General features: G+C 43.9%; 1 protein-coding gene across 2 annotated transcripts; it reads right to left on the minus strand.

Annotated features, from left to right (window-relative positions):
• Positions 1 to 1,807: 1,807 nt before the first annotated feature.
• MIS18BP1 (MIS18 binding protein 1) lies at positions 1,808 to 21,470 on the minus strand. 2 transcript variants are annotated; one of them, XM_033158148.1, is made up of 16 exons: positions 20,719 to 21,470; positions 18,831 to 18,956; positions 17,477 to 17,934; positions 15,865 to 15,947; positions 15,059 to 15,189; positions 13,310 to 13,400; positions 12,611 to 12,768; positions 11,781 to 11,944; positions 8,722 to 8,830; positions 6,920 to 7,766; positions 6,421 to 6,584; positions 5,720 to 5,868; positions 4,909 to 5,054; positions 4,048 to 4,126; positions 3,002 to 3,071; positions 1,808 to 2,181 (listed from the first exon to the last, which is right to left on the minus strand). In XM_033158148.1, the coding sequence occupies exons 1-16, from the start codon at positions 21,338 to 21,340 to the stop codon at positions 2,096 to 2,098; spliced, it is 3,483 nt and encodes a 1,160-aa protein (XP_033014039.1). In that variant the 5' UTR covers positions 21,341 to 21,470; the 3' UTR covers positions 1,808 to 2,095. The 2 variants fall into 2 exon arrangements, with proteins under 2 accessions (XP_033014039.1, XP_033013953.1); XM_033158062.1 differs by lacking the exons at positions 1,808 to 2,181; positions 3,002 to 3,071; positions 4,048 to 4,126 and having other exon boundaries at positions 4,832 to 5,054; positions 17,477 to 17,931.
• Positions 21,471 to 22,912: the final 1,442 nt, after the last annotated feature.

Here is a 22,912-nt window from a genome sequence, read left to right on the forward strand (position 1 = left end):
TGTTGTTGTTTAGTCGTGTCCGACTCTTCGTGACCCCATGGACCAGAGCACGCCAGGCACTTCTCTCTTCTTCCTACTTCCTTACAAAGCCAGACAGGCTTTGCTCTCCCTTCTCCTGGAGAAAGTTTTAAGAGTGAAGCTTTCTGCTTTCTACATAACAGCTAAAAATGAACTTTCTTAAACCAGCTCAGGGAGTCTGAGATCATCCACTTGGGTGAGGCTGATGGAAGTTGAAGTCCATCAACATGTAGAGGGCTGTGCGTTCATCACTGATCAAGTTAGACACTTGAAGGGTTTTGGGGGGGGGGCTGGAAAAGAGGGGTTGCAAGAATTTGCTAAGTGTATGGTCTGTCCAGTGTCTTGCCTTTGTTGGAAATCTATCCTATGCAAGAAAAAGTGGTCTCTTCTTTGCTCGATCATGGTACACAGCAGTTGGGGGGAAACCTTTGCCCCCTGCCGCTGGGTGAACTACATCAGCCCCAGAGGTTAGGGACTAGGGATTCTGGGAACTGTAGTTCAGCACCATCTGGAGGGCTCAAGAGTTCCCCACGTGCGGTATAAGGGGCAGGGGCTTCAACAATTCTGTACAGTGCTGACAGGCAGGTGGAAAGCAGGTAAGTTTCTAGGACTAACTGAACATGAAGCTCCTGTAGGGGAATAATGGAATAAGAAAAGGAATTGTGAACAAGGGGAGTAGGAGCATGCAAGTTGTTGCCTCGAAGAAAAAGGGACAAAAGTTGGGATTATGCATGCATAGTCAATTTTTGCTCAGGTTGTAAAAACTTCTGCGTAGTTCAGCTTTCTGATTTGTGTTGGGTGATGATTTGCTGCCATCTTGTGGCATCCTATACTTAGGTGCTTTTGAAAAATTTGCCTGCGCCTTGATTGTGGCAAGCTTAGGAGAAATCTGTCTAAGCGTGGAGGTGGAATCACTGAAAGCTGACTATTGACACCAACAGTAAAGGTTTGCTTCCCATCTAGCCTGCAGATAGAAAGAATCTGGTTCAGAAATAAAGGTAAAGGATGGTTAAGTCCAGTCAAAGGCGACTATTGGGTTGCGGCGCTCATCTCGCTTCAGGCTGAGGGAGCTGGTGTTTGTCCACAGCTTTATGGGTCATGTGGCCGGCAGGACTAAACCACTTCTGGCGCAACGAAACACCGTTTACCTTTCCGCCACAGTGGTACCTATTTAGCTACTTGCACTGGCATGCTTTTGAACTGCTAGGTTGGCAAGAGTGATAGGAGCTCACCCCGTCACGGGGATTCGAACCACCGACAAGCCCAAGAGGCTCAGTGGTTTAGACCACAGTGTCACCCATGGAAATACACCAAATAAATAAACTGACCCATGAGATGGTAAAAGCTTGCAGCTCCATTTGTAATATTAAAAATAATTCAGTTGAGTAAACAATACTTTTAATATACCAGACATAATTCTATGGTAAATTTACACACAGCAACTTTGTGTATGTAGAATGCCATTTCCCTCCCCCATTTTTTTCAATTCTTTCAAACATCTCCACTCCCCACAATGACTTTACAGCTCTCAACTGGGCTAAACTTGGAGAGTTAGGGTGGGGCTCATGACTTTTATGAAAGGCACCCACTTTCCATCCCCATCGGGCCTCCACCCACCCATCCTTAGAGAAGACATTGTCCTTTTACTTCCCAGAAAATGCTACTTGGCCCATTTCATTCTTGAATTTTAAGCTGCCAGTTAAGATTGGCAACAGGCACTTAAAAGCCACAGAGGAAACAAGTTTAGTACAAATATTCTTGCTCTGTAAAGGAAACGTAAGCATCCTTTTGATATTAAATGCCACGTTTGGAATTTTATTGTACAGTAACTTTTAAAAACATTATTTTGCTTCTTAAAGCCAAATAGTTCCCTGCAGCTGATGCCTCTCTGCATGAGACCCCTCCATCAGGAAAACAGCAGCAGTAGACATGAACACCTGAGCAGCAGTATTCTGGACACCTGAGCAGCACCTTAACACAGCTCCAGAAAGATGGAATGCAATACTCAAGCCGCCTTGTGAAGATGACTTGAGACCTGTTAGCAAACTTCCCTTTGCAGATGCAGGCAGGCAGCTGGCTACGTAGAAAAATACAGGTCCTCTTCTTCATCGGATAGCATCTCTTCGTCCTCTTGGAAGAGCTGCCCCACCACAGCTAAGGCGCCTAGAGCAGGAGGAGAGGAAACCTGAGTTACCGGAAGGATCCCATTAGAGCAGGAGTGGCTCATCTATAGTATCCCTCCACAGCTGCCCCTGATGACAGGTCGTAGTCTAAAAACATCTGGAGGATCCAAAGTTAGCCTGTGCTAGAGGGAGGACGGGCTCCAACACGATTCTGTTTCAAGGTGGAACCTTTCTGCCAACTCATGCAGAGACTGACTGATATTGGACGGAGAAGGAAGTTCTAGGCAGTGAAAGGAGAGACGACTCCAAATCAACTGATATGGAAGGGGGCCTTTTCAAGGCTGTGAATCCACAAGAATAGGAGCCTCTAATTTTGCTGCAGGCAATATTCATATAAATGTATCCAAGGCCAAGTTACAGCATCAAAACGTGTTCTTTGTTTAAAATTGGGAATTTACTTGGTCTAAGGCAATGCACTCAGAAATAAGACAGCAGCAGGAAATTGGTGCCTCCGTACAGTATTTGGGCACTAGCAGGTTCAGCGAGAGGCTCATAGGCCCTGCTTCCTGCCCCTTCTCTCCACTTTCCTATTGGTACCTCTCAAACGGGAAAACCTTTCCACACGAAGCTAATGCAACTCCCTCCCTACAGCTGATAATGAAAACGGGAGAAGGGCCTTGCGATCCACAGAGCAGCATAATCCACTTCCCCAAACAGGATCGAGACACCTGTCCGTCACGGGCTTCTCTGGTTGCTACCTTAGCGCCACCACACAGATAGCCAAGGGACCCCCAAACACCAGACTCCTCTTTCTAGAGACCTGCCCCAAACAGTCCAGAGCAAGCAACAGTTATGCTCACCTTTGATAGGCTCATCAAAGGCAAAGACGTTCGTTTTTCGCGAGTTGGGAGTGGAGAACCCGGTCCCAGCCTGTGGAAACAGAGGAAACATTACTTCCTGTAGTCTGAGGCTTCATGTAGAGGCTCAGAAACACCAAAGTGCTCAGAGCAGGGGTCAGCAACCTTTTTTCAGCTGTGGGCAGGTCCACCGTCCCTCAGACCTTGTGGGGGGCCAGACTATATTTTTTGGGGGGGAGGAAATGAACGAATTCCTATGCCCCACAAATAACCCAGAGATGCATTTTAAATAAAAGCACACATTGTACTCTTGTAAAAACACACTGATTCCCGGACCGTCTGCAGGCTGGATTTAGAAGGCGACTGGGCTGGATCCGGCCCCTAGGCCTTAGTTTGCCTACCCATGTCTCAGAGCAAGCAAGGGGCCCATCCGAGGTTTGGATTAAGTTACCATAAAGCCAGCACTAGGACAGAGCGGGGCATTTTCAGAGAGCTGAGCAGCCTTTGACACGTTCACTCCTTTTCTGTGCTTGTTATTGGCAAAAAAATTGGTGGAGCTTAAAAACAGGCAGTGGTGAGTTCTCCCCACACCAGGAGTTTTTAATGAATTGTTTTATGTTTTTGTTGTGATTTTATTGGTGTTAGCCGCCCTGAGCCCGGTTTGGCAGGGAAGGGCGGGGTATAAATAAAAATTTATTATGATTATATTATTATTATTCACCAGATCTGTCAAGCAAAACCACAAGAGTGCCCAGTGAACAGGGTGAAGGAGGACTTCCATGGAGTTCCCTCTCTTGATACCATTATTGTAATAAGGGAAGTGTTAACATCATACAGTGGTACCTCGGGTTAAGAACTTAATTCATTCTGGAGCCCCGTTCTTAACCCGAGGTACCACCGTATCTGGATGATCGGCAGTATATAAACATAATCAATACATAAAACAAGGCCGCAAGGGTGAGGGGCTTGCTCTGGTGAGTTTTAGGAACATTGCTTTATCCTTTTGCTCTTAATGGAGTTTAGCGTGTGCTGCTCAAGAGGAAACGTACCTGTTTTTTCTTCACATGCCATGTGCGCTCCTTGCCTTTGATGTTCCTTTGCAGATGGTACACATGCTTTTCGTAGCTCCTAGAACACAAAACGATTTGTCCAGTGAGTTTCTAACCTGCCCTTCACCACAAGATCTCAGAGCAGGATACAAAATAAACCCTAAAACAATAGTAACATACATCAGTTTACAAAAGAAAGTAGTGCGGGGAATCCAAAATACAGTGCGAACCTTTAAAAGATAGATTGCTTCAACAGAGAAGCACAATGCCCTGCAAAAGACCAAACAAGCAAATGGGTTTTCACCCGGCACCCAAAGGAGAAAAGCACCAGTGCTTCCAGAAGGAACGCCTTCTCAAAGACAGGACCCCACCAACACAAAGAATGCCCTTTCCACATCACCACCTAACAGACAACCTCCCAGTGGTGGAACAGTGACAGGCCCACCAGCACCACCAAGATGGGCAGCCTGATGAAGGGAGAGTTGCTCCTTCAGTTATTTGGGTCCCAAGTCTTATACAGTGAGGGGGGGAGTATTTGATCCCCTGCTAAATTTGCCCATTTGCCATTTCCTGTTGTTATTCTGTCTCTCACAGCTACAACAAACCTACCATTAAAATTATGGACTGGTCATTTCTTCATCAGAGGGCAAACGGGCAAATTTAGCAGGGGATCAAATACTTTCCCCCCTCACTGTACATGTCCATCTGGTAAAGCTCTGCTATACGAGGGGCACATGCATGCTTGGATGTTAGACCCCTGGCTAGGATTCTTGGAGTTGGGTGGGTGTGCTCTTCCAAGCTGGCCGTAGCAGGGAATTGCTTCATGCCCTTATCTTATGAGAAGCCACCTGTAGTACACACCTGTCCAGGGATTCCAGCATGCCAGGGCTGATGTGCTGACACTGAGGGGTCTTCACCAACGGAAAGATGGCCGAAGAGGGTGTGATGGGGTGGCTGTCTTTCAGCTGGAAGACATCTTCCTCTGGGACGGTACGAAACTGTGGTAACTACAGATCACATCTTTGTTACGGCCCCCCATAAGACAAGGCCTGGCGGGTGCTGGGAGACTCTTCCTAACCCAACTTGGCTCCTCATTTGTCACCTACTGTGCTCTCTACTGACCACAAATGTTTTGGCAGTGGCTGACAGTTCAGCTCTGGGAGAGGGGGCTGGCATTACAATCTCACACAAGCCATGCCGACTGATGACCAGAGAACTACGGAAAGAGTCCAGACTGATGCTAAAACCCCAAGGGGACAAAGAAGGTACACCGTGGAGTGAGGGGAAAGTAGAGGAAGGGCTCAAAAGGCCCGAGGAAAAGAGGAATACGTAAGTGTGCTTCATTTGATACCCAGAAGTCCCTTGGGAGAATCTATAGCCTTTGCAGGAGTCCACAAAACTTGGATTGATTTCAGAAGCCAACCAAAATTTGTAGTCATAATCAAACCTGGCCTGGAGAGAAAAGGTCTATCCAGACATCACACTGAGCTCTGGAGCATCTCTGAAGCCCAGCAGGAGCCCAGGGATGGACCCTTTCCCAGCTTCTGAGCATGGAAAGAGAGCAGGGAGCCTTCAACATGATGAGAGGGCGGGCGGTAAATTTATGGACCTGCGTAACAGATTGCACCCAGGAGCACTTTTTATTGCTTGGGATAAAAGTTGCAAAAGTTACCTTTGTGTTCTTGTTCTGAAAAGGGGTTGTAGCGAAGATGTCGTCATGGTTGTCCTTCGGCATCTGTTCCAGGAAGTTCCGCATCTGCTTCTTCCTTTTCAGCGTTCCCACTTTTGCAACAACGGCCACTGGCTGCTTCGCCCCCTCCTCTGCCAACAAGGGCAACACAGAGCTGTCAGCTGGGCAGGGGGAAGGAACTGGCCGCCAAAGGTCACGACCCACCTCTGAACATTCCCGCCACCCCTCTGAACCTCAGGCTTCCACCGTGGAGCTATATCCCCACCCCACCCTCTACTTGAACTGCACCCTAAAAACATAGCTATGAGTGATGTACTGAGCAGGAGTTCTGCCCCTCGGCCCAGAATGTGGGTTTTACATACCACTTTAAAGGCAGCATTCCCAGATAGAACTCTCTCTCTCTCTCAATAGGTATAAACAGGCAAACACTCTCACTCACTGTCATCACCCCGACTCTTTTCTTCTCATTACCCCTGCCCCCTTTCTGATGTGTTCAGAGCGCACCTCCGTTCTCTCAAGTAGACTCAAAAATTAGTCCTTTCCCAAATTAAGCCACTTCAGGTACCCCTCCTACATGCCCACAAGAACAAGCAAGCGGGAGAGGGGAGCAGACAATGCTGGCCCTTGCAGGGGCTTCTGCAGGCCTCAGCATCTGCTCCCAGAGCATAAGGCCCATCCTGTACCTCTTTCTTCCTTTCTCTGCTTGGTGGTCCTCTTTGGGGCCCGCTTGTGGCTTTCCTGCTCTTCCATGTACCTTTGCTGGCACTCTTCAACAGATCGTGTCCCCACAGCCGTTGACACAAGCAGCCAGAAGTCGCTCTTGTGTTTGGGCAAAGAAGCCAAAGCCCTGCAAAACACAGAAGACCCAGTGAAGCTCAAGCCCACTGTTGCTCTTTGACACCTGTTTCAATTCCTAAAGGAGGCCTTGCAAGCTGACATCAGATGTATCAGACAGGAAAGGAGAAAAGGTAGGAATTTCCAGGGAGAGGCAAGGATGGAGGGGGCAGTGGGAGTGAAGTGAACACAGCACATGATGAGCACCGAAAGGATGAGTGCAGGGCGGTTCGAAAACGACTGTTAGTTATGGAAATTAGGGATCTGCAGGCTTCACTATTCTTGCACTGGAGGAGCAGTCAAAACCGGAACTGGGGAGCTTAATTCTTACCAAACACCACCACTTACCTGTGTAGTTTCTGCAGTTCCTTTTCAGTCCAATCTTCATTAAGATCTGGTAAAGAATCCCCACCCATTCCTAACAGCTTCGTCCCAGGTGCCTTTCTGGGAAAAGCCAAGGACTTGGCAGCATTAGAAATTTCACTGTTGGCTCTTTGGGACTTTAAGTTTCCCTTTTTCTCTTGAAACTCTTTAACGCTCGTTTCGCTTTCAGACTCGGATTCAGGGCTGTACTTCCTGAACTTTGCAATCCTTCTGAGTGACCCCCGAGTGCTGCTAGCCAAGTCTGGAGAAGTTGGCTCTTCCAACCTGTTTTGCTTTCCAGAGGGTTGAGCAACCCTCAACTTTCTGCTTTGAGAATGGGCTGGAGGAGACTCTGACCATTTTGGCTCCGGCAGCTGCTTCCTCGTCTCACTTTCCTCTCTGCTGGATGGCCCTCTTTTGACAGTGGGCTGGACCTTCCTCCGGATACACTGCATATCATCGCTAGATTCATCTTCGCTTGCCTTGGAGAAGCTTTCGGCAACTTGCTCGCTTTGGCAGATCACTTCTTTCTGTGATCTTAGCGGGTATTTTAACACGGCTGGCTCTCTGTCAGCTAAACATCTTTGGTAGCAATTTGCTTTCGCTTCTTGTGCTGGCACCTTTTGTTTCCTCCTGGGCTGGTTGCTTTTTCTGGAGGCCTTTTCATGCAGCTTTTTATAGTTCAGTGGCGTCAGGGTAACAACAGCCTTCTTCTTGCGAGCATCAGCGATCGTGGATTCATAGTCGCTTTCTTCAGAGTCAGAAACAAAGCGCCAGGAATTTTGCTTCTCGGCAGGCTCAGTTTGTCTGGTGGTTTCAGGGCTTGTTCTTCCTAGGGAAAGCAAAACAAAACAAAGATTCTCAATAGACTCACAGAATCTCTGATTTGGAAATGGTCCTCAAATCTTAATCCAAACTCTTGCACAGTGAAGCTAAGTGAGGCACCCATCATGCAACCTAATTTCTCTCCAACAGCAAGACACAACGGCAATGGAGGCAACACTGATACAGCTGAAGCAGTAACTGGATGGATGGAAATCATTTTGTAAATAAAACTAGAAGTCTGACAGTCCAACTGTCTTCCCATCAGAGAAGAACAGAGATCAAGACCAGAACGCCTTGCCACATCCCCTGCGTTGGGAGATAAACAAAATGCTCTCAGGTCTGGCCCACCCATATCAACACCACAATACATTAAAAGCAGATTGCGGAGATGTCACACCAGACAGCACAAGAGCCCAGCCTCCTACAAACAGCGTGAGGCAATCCAGATTTTACAAACACAAACGTGCACACATTTCCCACCCCAAGCACTAGCCAATCTGACCTGAGCAAAAAACCCTCCTAACCCCCTAACAGTTATTTTGCCCTGAGCATGAACAGAATTCATCCTCCAGGGACTTTTTGCCAGCCTTGAAGCAACTCACTGTTGGCCTTCCGTGGTTCAAGGTCTTAGCAGACCCCAAGCAGAGCATGAGTCAACAGTGTGATGCAGCAGCAAAAAAGGCTATTCTAAGCTGCATCTTCAGAAGCCTAGTGTCCTGATCAAGGGAAGTCATAGCTCTATTTTGCCTTGATCAGGCCACGCCTGTAGTCCTGTGCCCGGTTCTGGGAGCCACAATTTAAGAAGGATGTTGACACGCTGGAGGTTTGTAAGCAGAGGCTCGATAGCCACCTGTCATGGATGCTTGAGGTTCCTGCATTGCAGGGGGTTGGACTACATGACTCTCGGGGTCCCTTCCAACTCTACAGTTCTATAATTCAAGGATAGGGCGCACTCTTTTTACCTTTTGCTTGGCTTGGCGGTACTTCTTCACAAGCCTTCAAGTCATCCTCTCTGTTTTCAACGTGGGATGTGATGTTGTGCCTGTTCTGACGTCGTGCACTGCTCGCTGTCTTGAAAAACAAGGCAACAAACATTTAGAAAATACCTGAAGGCAGCCCTGTTTAGGGAAGTTTTTAATTTGTGACTCTGTATTGTATTTTGGTATTTGTTGGAGGCCGCCCAGAGTGGCTGGGGAGACCCGGCCAGATGGGCGGGGTATAAATAATAAATTATTATTATTATTATAAATTATTATAAGCAAAGGGAGACATGAATCTTCAGACAACAACTCCGCATGCAACAGACACTTTATCTGGGTTAGGTGAGGAAGGCATTAAGGCTGCCTTCCATGAACAGCTAGTTAATACAATTACAAACGTTTTAATCAGGGAAAGAGACACGCGTGCAAGACTGAACAAGACAAATAGTGGCCTTTGACCTTACATATACAGGCAGAATCCCACTACGAATATTTATATACCTTGAGGGTGCCCATGGAGCTGTAGGATCTCAAACTGACCTTGGGAGCCAGTTAAAGTTTGTGGTCATTACCAAACTTATTTTGAAGCAATAGGATCTTATCTCATTTTTAATATAGTTCTTCATGTTACAAAAGAGAAATACATAAGAATATCAAAAGGTGTTACTACTACCCTGAGATCTACGGGTATAGGGTGTAATACAAATGTAACAAGTAATAATACAAATAATACAAATAAACTACCAAAAAGCTATCTCCTTTATAGAGACAAACGTAGCCCAGGCCCCACATACAAAATGTGACAATACAATTAATATAAACATAATAAGCTGTCAAAAGCAGCACCTCATCCATCACCCTGAGCTTCAGAGATCTCTCCCTGTCTGAGGTCAGGGATGGATCCTGATGAGCCCTTGGGAGAATGCAAGATCAGGCAGCAAGATCTGCTCTCCTAGTGGATTTGTGCCCTGCACTAAAGGGCCCTTGCACCCACCACCAAACCCAAACACTCTCAACTTCCCAGCATTTTATTTGTGAATGTCTTTCTGGATCATAAACTATCAGGGCAGTGTACGATGTTAAAACACTAAAAAGCATTAGAAGTAGTAGAAAAGTTGAGCATAGAGAGACAATTTTAATCTGTTTTAATATCTTAACTTTTGTATGTTTTTTTTAATTGAAATTCATTAGTATCATTACAAATTTAACTTCACACATACACATACAAAGAAAAAAAAATCTGAATTTGAATTACTAGTGATTTAAACTTCAAATTCCGCTTAGATTTCCGCTAAGATCAAATAATATTACATAAAACAAAATAATGTATATCAAAGAAAAATAAATAATTGTGGACTTCCCATCGTTTCCCGATATAGTTGATGTTGTTTATGATTTGGAATGTACTATAATTATTACATTACTTTTAACATACCTTCTGAAACTTTCTTACAACATATCGTACTTTTTCTTTGTTTCTTAATATTTTACTTACACAAGGGTCAAACACTGCCATAGATACCTATGTCACTGTTATTTTTTGTAGGTATCTCTTAAACATTTCCCACTTTTGAAAAAACCATTGCTTAGTGTTACCTCTTAACCTATTTGTTAACTGAGCCATTTCCACATAGTCTAATAATTGATTTTGCCATTCCGTTAACATTGGTATCTTTCCCCCCTTCCAATTACATGCTATTAATAGACGGGCGGCAGCTGTTTCATACAGAAAGATTTCTCTTATTTCTCCTGATGAGAGAATGGGAATCGCTCTGGAAAACTAATATGAACTTTACTGCATGTTACACCATTAAAGAGAACATGAGGAAGATGCAGTTCCGGTGGCACTTTAAACCACCAAAACTCTCCAAAATGCATAAAAGCAACTTGAATAAGGGTTGGAAGTGTGGAGAAAAAGTAGGAGATTTTTATCACATGTGGTGGACATGGCAGTAAAATTAAGGAGTTCTGGAATATTATTTATGATGAAGTGAAAAAAATCTTTAAAGTAACATTCCTAAAGAAACCAGAAACTTTTTTGTTGGGAATCTTGGGCAGAGATATTCTGAAAACTTTTGTATGTTTTAAAGCAGGGTTGTATTTTTTTCTTGATTCTGCTGTTTTTATCTTTTGTGAACCACTCTGAGACTATTTTAAACCAAGCAGTGTATGCAATGACTGCCACACAGATGTTACTAGCCCAGAGATGGAAAGAAGACAAAGTCCCTACCAGAGAAGAATGGCAAACTAAGCTGCTAGACTCTGCTGAAATGGCAAAACTGACCAGAAGGCTCAGGAACCAAGAAGACAAAAACTTCAAGAAAGAAATTAAAATTTATTTAGGAGACCACTGTAAGCAGAAGAAAACACATTAGTAGGATTCTAATAACACTTGTGGAGGCAGTGGAGGATAGGGGTGCCTGGGGTGCTCTGGTCCATGGGGTCACGAAGAGTTGGACACGACTGAACAACAACAACAATAATACTTGTAATGCAACAAATATTATGGACAATATGGAGAGAGAAAATATGGATGATGAAATAATAAGCAGTTGAAAATGTTGACAATAGGACCCATGGAGGGGCTGGTGGGAAGATGTGAGAGATTCTGAGAAATCTCTAAATATGGATATATTTTTGGTATTGTTATAACTTTACACTTGTAAAATCATATATATACACACACACACACACACACACACACACACACACACCAAGCAGTGTATGAAATTTACGAAATAATAATAAACTAAAGCCAAGCTAGGAAATTCCATTCTATGGCCTTTTAAATGTGTTTGTGGGAGGGGGCTTATTGGTTTCTCTTTATTATGTATTTTGCGTTCTCGTTTGTATTTTTACACTGTGACCCACCCTGCACTATTCGGACACAGGCCGGTATACAAATGTAATTACTGTAATAATAATCCAAAGCTTATCGCTCTCCATCTGCCGAGAGTCCAGAACCCACAGAATTACCCTAAACCGTTAAAGTCTCCAGCCATTCCAGAACAGGCTTAACTGTGAGGAGAGTGGAATCTTACAGGAGTCAAATAGTTGGTGCTTGTTTTGGTCACAGTGACATTCAGCGCTCGATCGACAAGCATCCGTTCCCCACACCAGAACTGCAGAGGTGGCTTAACTTGCCGGCCGCTGCGGGTGCAACTTCTGTCAAGGCGGTTCTGCAGAGGTGTTTGTGGCTGCACACCTGTCAAGACACAAAAAGGTTCCCTTCAGCAACAGCTTTCTTCTCTTGACTCAGTGGAGCTGCAGAACTGGATCCAGCTCCAAATCGACCATTCTGTTTGCTTAAGGCAGCTTCTGTGTCAAGCAGCTGACTCAGTCAGCATCCATGGGGAAAGTGAAGAAGCTAGCCTGGGCTTATTTAGAACAGGTAACATAAGAGAGCTTTTTCTGCACTTTTCGCAACCGCCATCTGAACAATCTGTGTGCTCTGCTTGGCTTAAGAAGCGCTCTCCAGGGCATTTCTCTCTCCTTCAAAGACCCATGGAATGTACACTCCTGACCAGGGGCAACCTCCTTCAAAGAACAACTCCAAAGGCAGTTACGTCAATAGACAAAGATGCCCTATGGAACAGTCAAGTGGCTGCATGTCTCCTATCCCTTAGTGGGCCCTAGGACAACAATGCAGCAAGAAGGCGGCAGAGGCTGAAGGAAGGCCATCCCTGATCCAAGCCACAGGCGGAGGGAGGCCTCCTTTTTTAGATAACCAAGTATTGGGGGGCAGGGGGGATGGGACCCGGCTATGGTAATACATGCTGGAAAACAAGTGAATATTGTTATTGATCCATCCATCAATCAACATATTGGGCTTTTAATGTCCTCTGAGGCCTAACGAAAGAATAACACCTACCGAGCTTGTTATTACTTTGTGGTGTTGCCAGGTAAGTGGTGTTTTTCGCTCTAGATTTCCTCCCAACTTTTCTGGGCATGTCTTCTAAGCCCTCCATCTCCACAGGGTCCTCCCTTTCATTGCCATCCATGCTTGAAGCAAAGGCTCTCTCTTCTTTCCTAGAATTGAGAGGTTTTGTTGAAAAGAAGGATTAATTAACTGAATCTCTTAAGAAGGACCTTTCATGGGTACAAAACCTCTATGAAACATTAAAAAACCACTGGCATCGCCAATTAACCTGCAGCAGCTGCTTTCTGAAGCAGTTTGCCTCAGGCCTTAGAGCAGAAGACTTGGCTGCCCACAAAACGCCCAGAGCTGCTTGTTCCCCTTTCGCACAGAGCAAAGGCACAACCCACACCCTACCCCAAACCCATGAAAGCGTCCTAGGCAACTGGCAGCAGAATCACTCTGTAAAGAAACTGGATCAGGGAAAAGAGACTGAATAGGTTGTCAGAAGCCACACGCAAAAGGCTCTGCCTATGTAATACGTATTGGCAGAGCATCTGCTGTGCCAATGACATTCCCAGGCAGGGCCCTTTCTTGAAACCCAGGAGCGGCGCGGCCAGCCAGCAGACACAATGCTGAACTAGAGAAACCAGGGGTCGGACTTGGAACAAAGCAGCTTTCTATGGCACAAAGATTATTTTCAGTGGCATTTACCTCCTCAGAAAATGAAGAAGATCCTCAACATACAATTTCCAGTTTTGTGGAATTCCAGATTCAAACCTCTTTATGAATTTAGCTGGCATTCCTGTTTGAAGCAAGGTATTACAATGTATTAAGAGTTTAAAAAAAACAAACCTTATGTGTCAGTTGTCAGAAACATTTCACAGACCCAAACACAGATGGCATTCCATTTTCTAAAGTGCCTCAAGAAAATCCTTAAAATTTAAAGCATCCAGTTCTGGGAGCAGGAAGTGCACATGTGCAGGAAACATGTAAAGGTCAGCAAAGGAAGAAGAAGAGAGAAGAGTTTTGGATTTGATATCCCTCTTTATCACTACCCTAAGGAGTCTCCAAGCGGCTCACATTCTCCTTTCCCTTCCTCCCCCACAACAAACACTCTGTGAGGTGAGTGGGGCTGAGAGACTTCAGAGAAGTGTGACTAGCCCAAGGTCACCCAGCAGCTGCATGTGGAGGAGCGGAGACACGAACCCGGTTCCCCAGATTATGAGTCTACCACTCTTAACCACTACACCACACTGGCTCTCAACTTAAATGTGATGAACATGAAGGTCTGGGCAGATTTTTATAAACTAGAAATTATAAGAATTTTTAATTTTCCGCACACCCAATTTTGGGAGTGGAGTACGTTTAAGCTGCTGTGAAACTCAATTAGTATTTTGTGGTACAGCACCATTATAGGTGCGTACCTTTCAATGAGAGATTTCACTTTCTTGGGTTCCATGATCACTGCAGATGGTGACAGCAGTCACGAAATTAGAAGACGCCTGCTTCTTGGGAGAAAAGCAATGACAAACCTAGACAGCATCTTAAAAAGCAAAGACATCACCTTGCCAACAAAGGTCCGTATAGTTAAAGCTATGGTTTTCCCAGTAGTAATGTACGGAAGTGAGAGCTGGACCATCAAGAAGGCTGATCGCCAAAGAATTGATGCTTTTGAATTCTGGTGCTGGAGGAGACTCTTGAGAGTCCCATGGACTGCAAGAAGATCAAACCTATCCATCCTTAAAGAAATCAGCCCTGAGTGCTCACTGGAAGGACAGATCCTGAAGTTGAGGCTCCAGTACTTTGGCCACCTCATGAGAAGAGAAGACTCCCTGGAAAAGACCCTGATGTTGGGAAAGATGGAGGGCACAAGGAGAAGGGGACGACAGAGGACGAGATGGTTGGACAGTATTCTCGAAGCTACCAACATGAGTCTGACCAAACTGTGGGAGGCAGTGGAAGACAGAAGTGCCTGGTGTGCTCTGGTCCATGGGGTCACGAAGAGTCGGACACGACTGAACGACTGAACAACAACAACCTTTCAATGTCATGTGATTTAGGCACACCACGAGACCCGCTGTGGCCCAGGACAAAAGGGGAATTGGCATTCTGCTGGCTTCCCACCAGTGTAACAGCCCAGCTCCTTCCACCCTCAAGGGAGGAAGGTAAAGTCACATTGTGTGTCACCCAAGACCTGAAAGCCTGGCAGACTGCAGCAGACCCAGCACATTTGGCTGTGGAATCTCTTAGGGCCAAAGTCTGCTGGTGGGCAAAATGCTAGAGGCTAATCGATTTGGCAAATAGGCCAGCTGAACCTGTGGCAGCAGAGATCGGAGGTCCAGTCCACATGCTGAAGAAAGTTCTGCATCCCTGGAGAGAACAGAGGGTGAAGTCCCCCCCACCGAGCAAGCCTGTATGAATCCCAGCCTGTCCTCTTCTTTCTCAGTCAAGTTATCTTACCTTCTTTCTTCATGGTGCTTGCGTCAATGCGCCCTTCTAACTTGTAGATGTTTCCAGATGAAGTTCTAACTTTGTTGGGTGCCATTCGTTCCACAATGACATTGCTGTGCCAGTAAATGTTGTTCATATCCCTGAAACCAAAGGGAGAAGACATAACAAACTAGTGCCCCGTGGTTAGCTAATGGAGAAGCTAAGGGAAAACTGAAAACCACCCCAAGTCACAAAAGTGAATCAAGGCCTTCGTTAGCTACTGGGCTTTTTATCTAACTGGCATGCAAGACTAGGCAGATTAAGGTTAGATAGACTGGGAAGCTAGAGTTGGTAAATTCTAGTGAACAGATGTACAGGAGAGGCATACGTAATATAACCATATTCTCTTAGAAGGGAATTCAGATTGTATCCATAGCCAGTCTGCAATGCTGCAATAATCCAGTCTGGATTATTTTTCCTTTGCTTCAAGGTTGCTGAGCTCATGTGGTTTATTCTGTTTTTGAGGACGGTGGCCAAGTCATCTCTCTCCAAAAGGGCCCCCCCACCAGCTGCCAAACCATCCAGAACTAGAAGCAGGTACTCCCAGCCACCAAGCCTTCAGCACCAATGCCGCATCTAGCAGGACCCCCATTCCCATCTGCAACCAGGACTCTGCTGCTGGCTCTGACATTACAGACAAAAGCAGCAGCCACTCACACCCTCTTCCTTCTTCCTAATACTAGTCCTTGGGGGCCACCCAATGCAATGGAGAAGCAGATTCTAGTGCTACGCAAACAAAATACATCTGAACATAGCTGAGAACTGAAGTTGCTTGCCTCCGTTTTCCTTCCAGGCACACAGCGGTATTGTTATTGATCACTTTGATTCTCCATCCGCGGAGGCAGACCATCTGTTGTTCCTTTACAAAGTTAGGAAAACTGTTAAGGGCCACAATTATTTCTACAGAGTTCGATAAACCGAAAGCTGGAATTTAAGCACACCATTGTGAATACAGTAGCGGCCTAGTCACATGCTCCCTTCATGCCCTGGTATTTAAATTCGACATCGGTATTCCAGTGCCAACAAGGCTTGGCCTCAGACCCAAAAGACTGTATCCCATGTTAGCTCAAAGATCTCCACTTGTGCAAGGGAACTACTTCTCCCTTCCTTGTTCAGGGGTTTCCCCAGCCCTCCAGAGCAAAAAGAGGGGCACAGGAAGAGGAGAGGGAGGGAAAGTTCCACTGCACAAGCAAAAGTTATTAGCCTAATGGGATGACTTCCTTGGTTGGTTATAACCCTCTGGCTTTGTAGAGTCAAGAGCATGTAGTTTGGGCCAGTATGTTGCATTTAGAGGCCAGAGTGCACAAGCAACTGCATCATCCTACATCTCATGTGCATGCAAAAGTGTTTGGCTTCTGGTACTAGAATGAACTTGGGAGCAGCCGCCTGCACCCGTGAGCTCCCTTGATAAAAGTAGCTCTGAAATGAACAGGGAATCTATTTCTGTACAGTAAGCCTGCATATTACGCAGAGGTTACATCCCAGGGACCGCGGCTAAAGCCAAAATTGCATGTAGTCTAAACCCATTGGGTTTACTGGATGGTGGGACTGCCAGAGTCATTTTTCCTGGAACCCCACCGCCTTCCCTTCCCTTTTAATGAGTTTTTATTATTATTGCCACACATAAAGCTGAATGTGCACAAGTTAAATACATGTAAGTTGTGGGCTTCCCGTATCACAGAAATTTACAAACCATCACTCAACAAGTGATTCACAGAAAAACAAATCTATTCCAAAATAAATTTCCTAGGGATTCACCAACACCCTTAGAATGTGGCTCTTTTCGGGGGTTTTTAAAATTGGGTTATGATTATGATATGAAATTTATTACGGCCAGAGACCAGCTTGTGAAACACAAATGGAACTACAATCCCAAAAGCAAAACAAACATTTAAAACAATATACAACAATGGGTTTTAAGTTTAAAAATGCGGTAGGCATATAAACACATAAAAACTTTTAAGATAGACTACCATAGAGAAATGACCCAGTCTTAAACTTATGAGTAAAGAATTGGGTTATTGTTTTTGGTTTGATTTGATATGGTGTGGTCTTGTTTGTGAACCGCCCTGAGACCTCCAGGTATAGGGTGGTGTAGAAATTGAATAAATAATAATAGTAAAATTATTCTACTTGTTGTTTATCAATTTCACAACATTTAAATGTAAGAGTGTCTACAGACCCATTGTTTTGTTTTTTAAAAAAACATGCATTTCAGGTACACTCAATTTGGCAGCTTTGCTGTCACCACTGATTAACCATGCATGTAATCCAAATTGAGCAGGGTGTTTACTGAGCCATTCAGACCTCTCCCTTCTCATTAAGAGCACCTGAACTGAAACCACCACCCAAAATGCTTTTGATTGTGAACAAGAGACAACCTCCTACCTCCTCGTTTCCGTCATCACTGCTTGAATTTGCCCCCACTCGTTTTTGCTTCCTTGGTATGTGGACTTTTGGAGTAGCAAGAATAATATCACACAAATGTTGGGGAAGCGTCTGAGGCCCAGCCTTCAACTCCTGCTGCCCTCTTGGGGCAGGTTTCTGATTGGACTGATGTGATGTTCTTCCTTCTTCAGGAAGTCTTCCAGGTTCCATTTCTTCCAAGGTTTCCCCAGGCTTAACAAGATCAAAGCTCATGTCTATAACATTCACTCCCATGCTAAAAGTTTCATCGTCCGATTCAACCGGTTCCACAATAAATTCACCATCCTCACTGACAGAAGTGTTTAGGCAATCTTCATTAAGATTATTTAGTTTTTTGGGTGAACTGGATACAGTTAAAGCTTGCTTCACTGGTGGTGAAGGAGGGACATTTTGCTTGGTTTGGTAAGATGAAGCATCTACTACAGAGAACACAAGAACAACTCAATTGCTATCTGACATTTCAGGGTTCATTAGCACATTCACATAGCCACAATTTTGTCTGCTATCGTTATTCTATTTGCTTTAATCAGTACAAGTCTCTCTCCAAATGGACCACACTGTAGGCATTGACAGGCTTCTCTTGAACATCTCATCATAAAAGGGCTAAAACTCATTGGTAGAGGACACACTTTACAAGTTCCAGATTCAATCCCCAGCACCTCAAGGAATTTACTACTTAATTTTTTAAAAAAAATCCAACCTCTTGGCATTCAGAGCTCTAGCAGCTTCCAACAATATATTTTTATACTTTTTATAAAAAGTACACAATAAAGATAGTAACATTCTCTTCCCCACGTAAAACTAGAAAACACCCGTCTATTCCATCAGAATTAGGGGCTGTGGAAGTGTCAAGACAGGTGAATGGAAGCAGTGATGGAATTAAAGCACGACCCCAACCACATGGCATTTCGTTATTTGTGATGTCAGCTGGCTTAGATAACTGTCAACCCTTTTGCTCCACCAATGAGTCATGCAATCGGGTTAGGAAGCTTTGATTATTGCCAATTTAAATATCAGGGACGTTAAAAAACTGCCAAATCATATTCGAGTGCTGACTACATGGTACCCATTGAAGCTTGATGGGAGGATAACTAGAAGGGTTTTTGTTTTTCTGCAATAAGAGCAATCTTTCATTGTAATGCTTCACAAATTGAATCTTAAAGCCATCCAAGAATGACTCTGGTCAGTAAGTTTTCATGGAACTGCAAAGAGCTTCCTTCCTTCAGTGTACCTTATTATGTTTCTGTTGCAGACTGAAAGAGTAAGCATTCCTGGGACAAACATACAGCCTGACGTGATTTGTGCGGAGAAATACCTTTTTCCAATGGTTTCTGCTGCAGCTTCTGCTTTACACGTGAGAAGAATTTGTGAGGGGATTCCAAAACTGGAGGGCTCATTACTGCAGAACAAACATTTTTGTTCTTTGCAATACGGCTGGGCACTGACATGGGAAAGACAAAGAGAAGGATTTTAACAAAAGTGTATCAGTAGCCTCTGGATTATGTGTTAGAAATAATGTGCATTCCACAAGGCTCACCATTTAAATTTGCACAACATATAACCTCAAGCAGTGGGAAACTACTCTCACTGAGGAAACTCAGATAAGTTTCTGAGGGATCCCAAAGCTACTTAGAACCTAGCTGAAAAACAATGGTTTACAACTTCTTCTTTTTTTGAGTTAGCTGACCAAGCTACTCCCCACAGAGGAAAGTCAGTTGTACTGTTGGCAAGCTGTCTTTGCTCGAATAGAGTGAGAGACTGCTGGTGTCCTTCTACTGAGGCTCCATAGAGAGCATTCTTACATATTGTATTTGTGCTTGGTATTCCAGCTGCACAGCCAGGGAGAGGAAGGTACTCCAGAAGGTCATAACCACAGCCCGAAAGATTATTGGTCACCCTCTCCCATCTTTGGAAGAATGATACAGTTCCCGCTGCCTTAAAAAAGTAAACAATGTTTTACAGGATCCATCTCATCCGGGATACAGTCTTTTTGCACCACTGCCTTCGGGCAAGAGATATAGAACAATTAAAGCAAGAACAAATACTGTATATTCTGGCATATAAGACTACTTTTTAATCCAGGAAAATCTTCTCAAGTCGGGGGTCGTCTTATACGCCGGGTGGAGAATCTGCGATCGAGTATATCTCAAACTCTATATTTTAACTGGAAAAGTTGGGGGTCGTCTTATACGCCCAGTCGTCTTATATGCTGGAAAATACGGTAGATTAAAAAATAGTTTCTACCCCAGAGCTATAACCATCTTAAATGCTGTAACCAGATAATAATAATAATATAATATAATAATAATAATAATAATAATAATAATAATAATAATAATAATAATAATTTTATTATTTATACCCCGCCCATCTGGCTGGGTTTCCCCAGCCACTCTGGGCGGCTTCCAACAGAACATTAAAATGCAATACTGTGGTACCTTGCTAGACAAATGCCTCGCTAGACGAAAAACTCGCTAGACGAAAGGCATTTGCTAACGAAAGGGTGACTCGCAAGACAAATTTCCCTATGGCCGTGACTTGCAAAACGAAAACGTTTTGCGGTCGTCGTCCCCGTAAAGCCGCACTTCCTCCGACCGTGCTTCGGAAGACGAAATTTCCACTATACAACAGCACTTGCAGAACGAATTAATTTCGTTTTGCGAGGCACCACTGTAATCTGTTAAACATTAAAAGCCTCCCTAAACAAGCCTAAATATGACCTTGGAGAGTTGTGATGGGTGTGTATGTATGTGCATGCGTAGCTCAAAATGTGTTTTTTTGTCTTGTTTTTATGGGATGGCATTCAATTTCGTTGCACTTGTACAACGTTGTACTTGTACTTGTACAATGACAATAAAGTAATCTTATCTTATCTAACAGCCTCCATAGGTGCCTTAAAGGAAGTCAGACTTTCTGCCACTGAGCTGCAGCCCTTCCCCTTTCTGCAGAGTTGGTGGTGGGAGATAAAATGATTCAAGCCCTGTGTAACAGCAGAAGATTCCATGCACAACAGGACTGTGACTGGAGTAAAGAACATAATGAGCAAGAAGTATAGTACAGTAGGGGGAAAGGAGCCAAAGGTAACAAGCGAAATGGAAACAGGAGGTTCGCTAGGAGCCCACTGGTAAGAGGTGAAGGGCCATGTTTGCAACTACACCCCAAACATGAAGCAACATTTTCTAAGAAGAAATGATAAAGCAAACCTTGTTCTTCCCTGGCCTTTCCGAGGGGCTCCTCAGCCAGCCTCTCCTTTAGCTTATCATTTTCAGCCATGGATTTTGTGTCTTGTCTTCCCAAAGGGGCAAGATGCCTTTCAGGAGTGAGGATATAATCTGTGGTAATGTCTGTGTTTAACAATTTCTTTTCTAGCAACAACGTCTGCTGTTTAGCAAGAGCTGCCCTGGTCTTCATTCTTGCGAAGACTTTTGCTGGAGACTCGAGGGATAATTGCCCGTAAGCTTTACGTTTCAGGGCAGCATTCCTTGTCGGTGGCCCAGCTCCCGGTTTCGGACATGAGGCAAGCGGATTCACTTCTCCTTCAGAAACCGGCTTTATCTCGCTGAGGTCAAGCAATTCTTTAGCACGAGTACCACCAGCTATTAAAGTGGACTGGAAAATGTTTCCTCTTTTTCCACCTTTTTCCAAGCAAAGGTTTTGGCCAGCAGGAACCCCCGAAGGCCGAGTAGCTTTCTTCATTGATGAAGCAGGAACACAATGCACTTGAAATTTCCCAAAATCCTTTAACGGCGTACCTCCAGGGATGTTGCTTAGGAAAACACCTTTCAAAGGCATTTCTCTTCTTCTAGGAGAAGGAAGAGGGGACATGGCTGTACCTTTAAAAGATCAAGGGATTCCAATCATCTCAATAAAACAGGTATTGCGCCAAAAGCAAATTCATTAAGGCCTGTTTATGTAGGTGTCTTTTTTAATTACGTAAAAAATAGGATTTGAGCGTGTCTACCTTTTTTTTGAGCGTGCCTACCTGCAAAAGAAGCATAACTGTTGTTTTTGTTTTTATTGAGGGTCACACAAATTCTGTCATAGCTATCAGGCAGCATGAGCTTGGTGGCAATGAAAAACCAATGGCACTAGATAGTAACTATACGAGAAAGTGCTATGTCGCAAGCAGTCAAATTGAAACCTAGTTGAAGCAAAGGGATTTCAGGAAGTCGAACCAAAGGGTTAATTTTTTTTAAAAAAAAAGTAAGTTTTTTTTTCTTTCTTTTTTTGGTTTATTATTTCTTTACATCGCTATTGTAACTATTATTATTATTTTTGATTTTTAGTATTATTACTTATTTAGTCATTTTTTTATCTTTTTTGTGTGTTTCATTATTGGTGTTTTTTTCTCTCTCTCTCTCTCTTTGTCTTTTTTCCCATCTTTTTTCTTTTTCTTTCTTTTTTCTTTCCCCCTTTATTATAAAAGGATGTGGTAAAAGATAATAGGTATAGAAGGATGAAAAGATGATACAAACAATTATTAAGTAGGGTATCTAATTTTATTAAAATCTTGTATTAGTTGGAGCTGGTTTGGTAAATCAATGAATAAGATATACATGTATAGGTGATATGGATCTGCTACTTTGTTAATTTGAAATTAATGGGGGAACAAAGTTACGCTTTTGTTGTTTGTTAATTTGAATTTTCTTGTATAATAAAATTGTGCAATAAAAAATTTATATATATAAAAAAATGAAAAACCAATGGCCACTGTCAATATATCATGCAATTGTTTTAAAGTGCCTCACATTCAGTGCAAAGGAAATCGCATCAAAATTTGTAGGCTACACCAAACATTACACACTTGTTTTGGTCCTAATAAAAATGACTGTCCCATCAGGGTAGGCTGTCCCCCCCCCCCGTATGTCCACTATCAAAGTGCTTCTGAATGTAGCACCAACCGCTCTGTGTATTGAACGGGACTGTTCCTGTCGCCCATCAAGACTTCCATGTCTCAGGGGAAATCATTTTCAGCTTCAGGCAAAAAAGTTTCCTGGTGGTTGCGCACAGGAACAAGGAGGAAACGGAAAGAATCTTTAAAAGGAGAAGGTGGCAGGCAGGAAACAGGCCAGGAACAAAAAGCCCCCTGCGCAAATCTTGTGGCGGGGCTGCAATTTTCGGGGCCCTGAATAATAATGGTGATGATAATAATAGTAGTAATAATAATAATAATAATAATAATAATATCGGGTAGGTAACCGTTTTGGTCTGTCAGTTATAATAAATAACAAGATGAAAGATTTTAAAAAAAATTAAGGGATGATCCGAAAAGAACTCACTTAAGAGAATCAAGTCCTTTTGTCTTAAGACAGTTACAGGTAGGTAGCCGTGTTGGTCTGCATTAGTCAAAACAAAATAAGAAATAAGAAAGTTCCTTCCCGTAGCACCTTAGAGAGC

Source organism: Lacerta agilis, chromosome 1, assembly GCF_009819535.1.
Source record: "Lacerta agilis isolate rLacAgi1 chromosome 1, rLacAgi1.pri, whole genome shotgun sequence".
In the NCBI taxonomy this organism is placed as follows: domain Eukaryota; kingdom Metazoa; phylum Chordata; class Lepidosauria; order Squamata; family Lacertidae; genus Lacerta; species Lacerta agilis.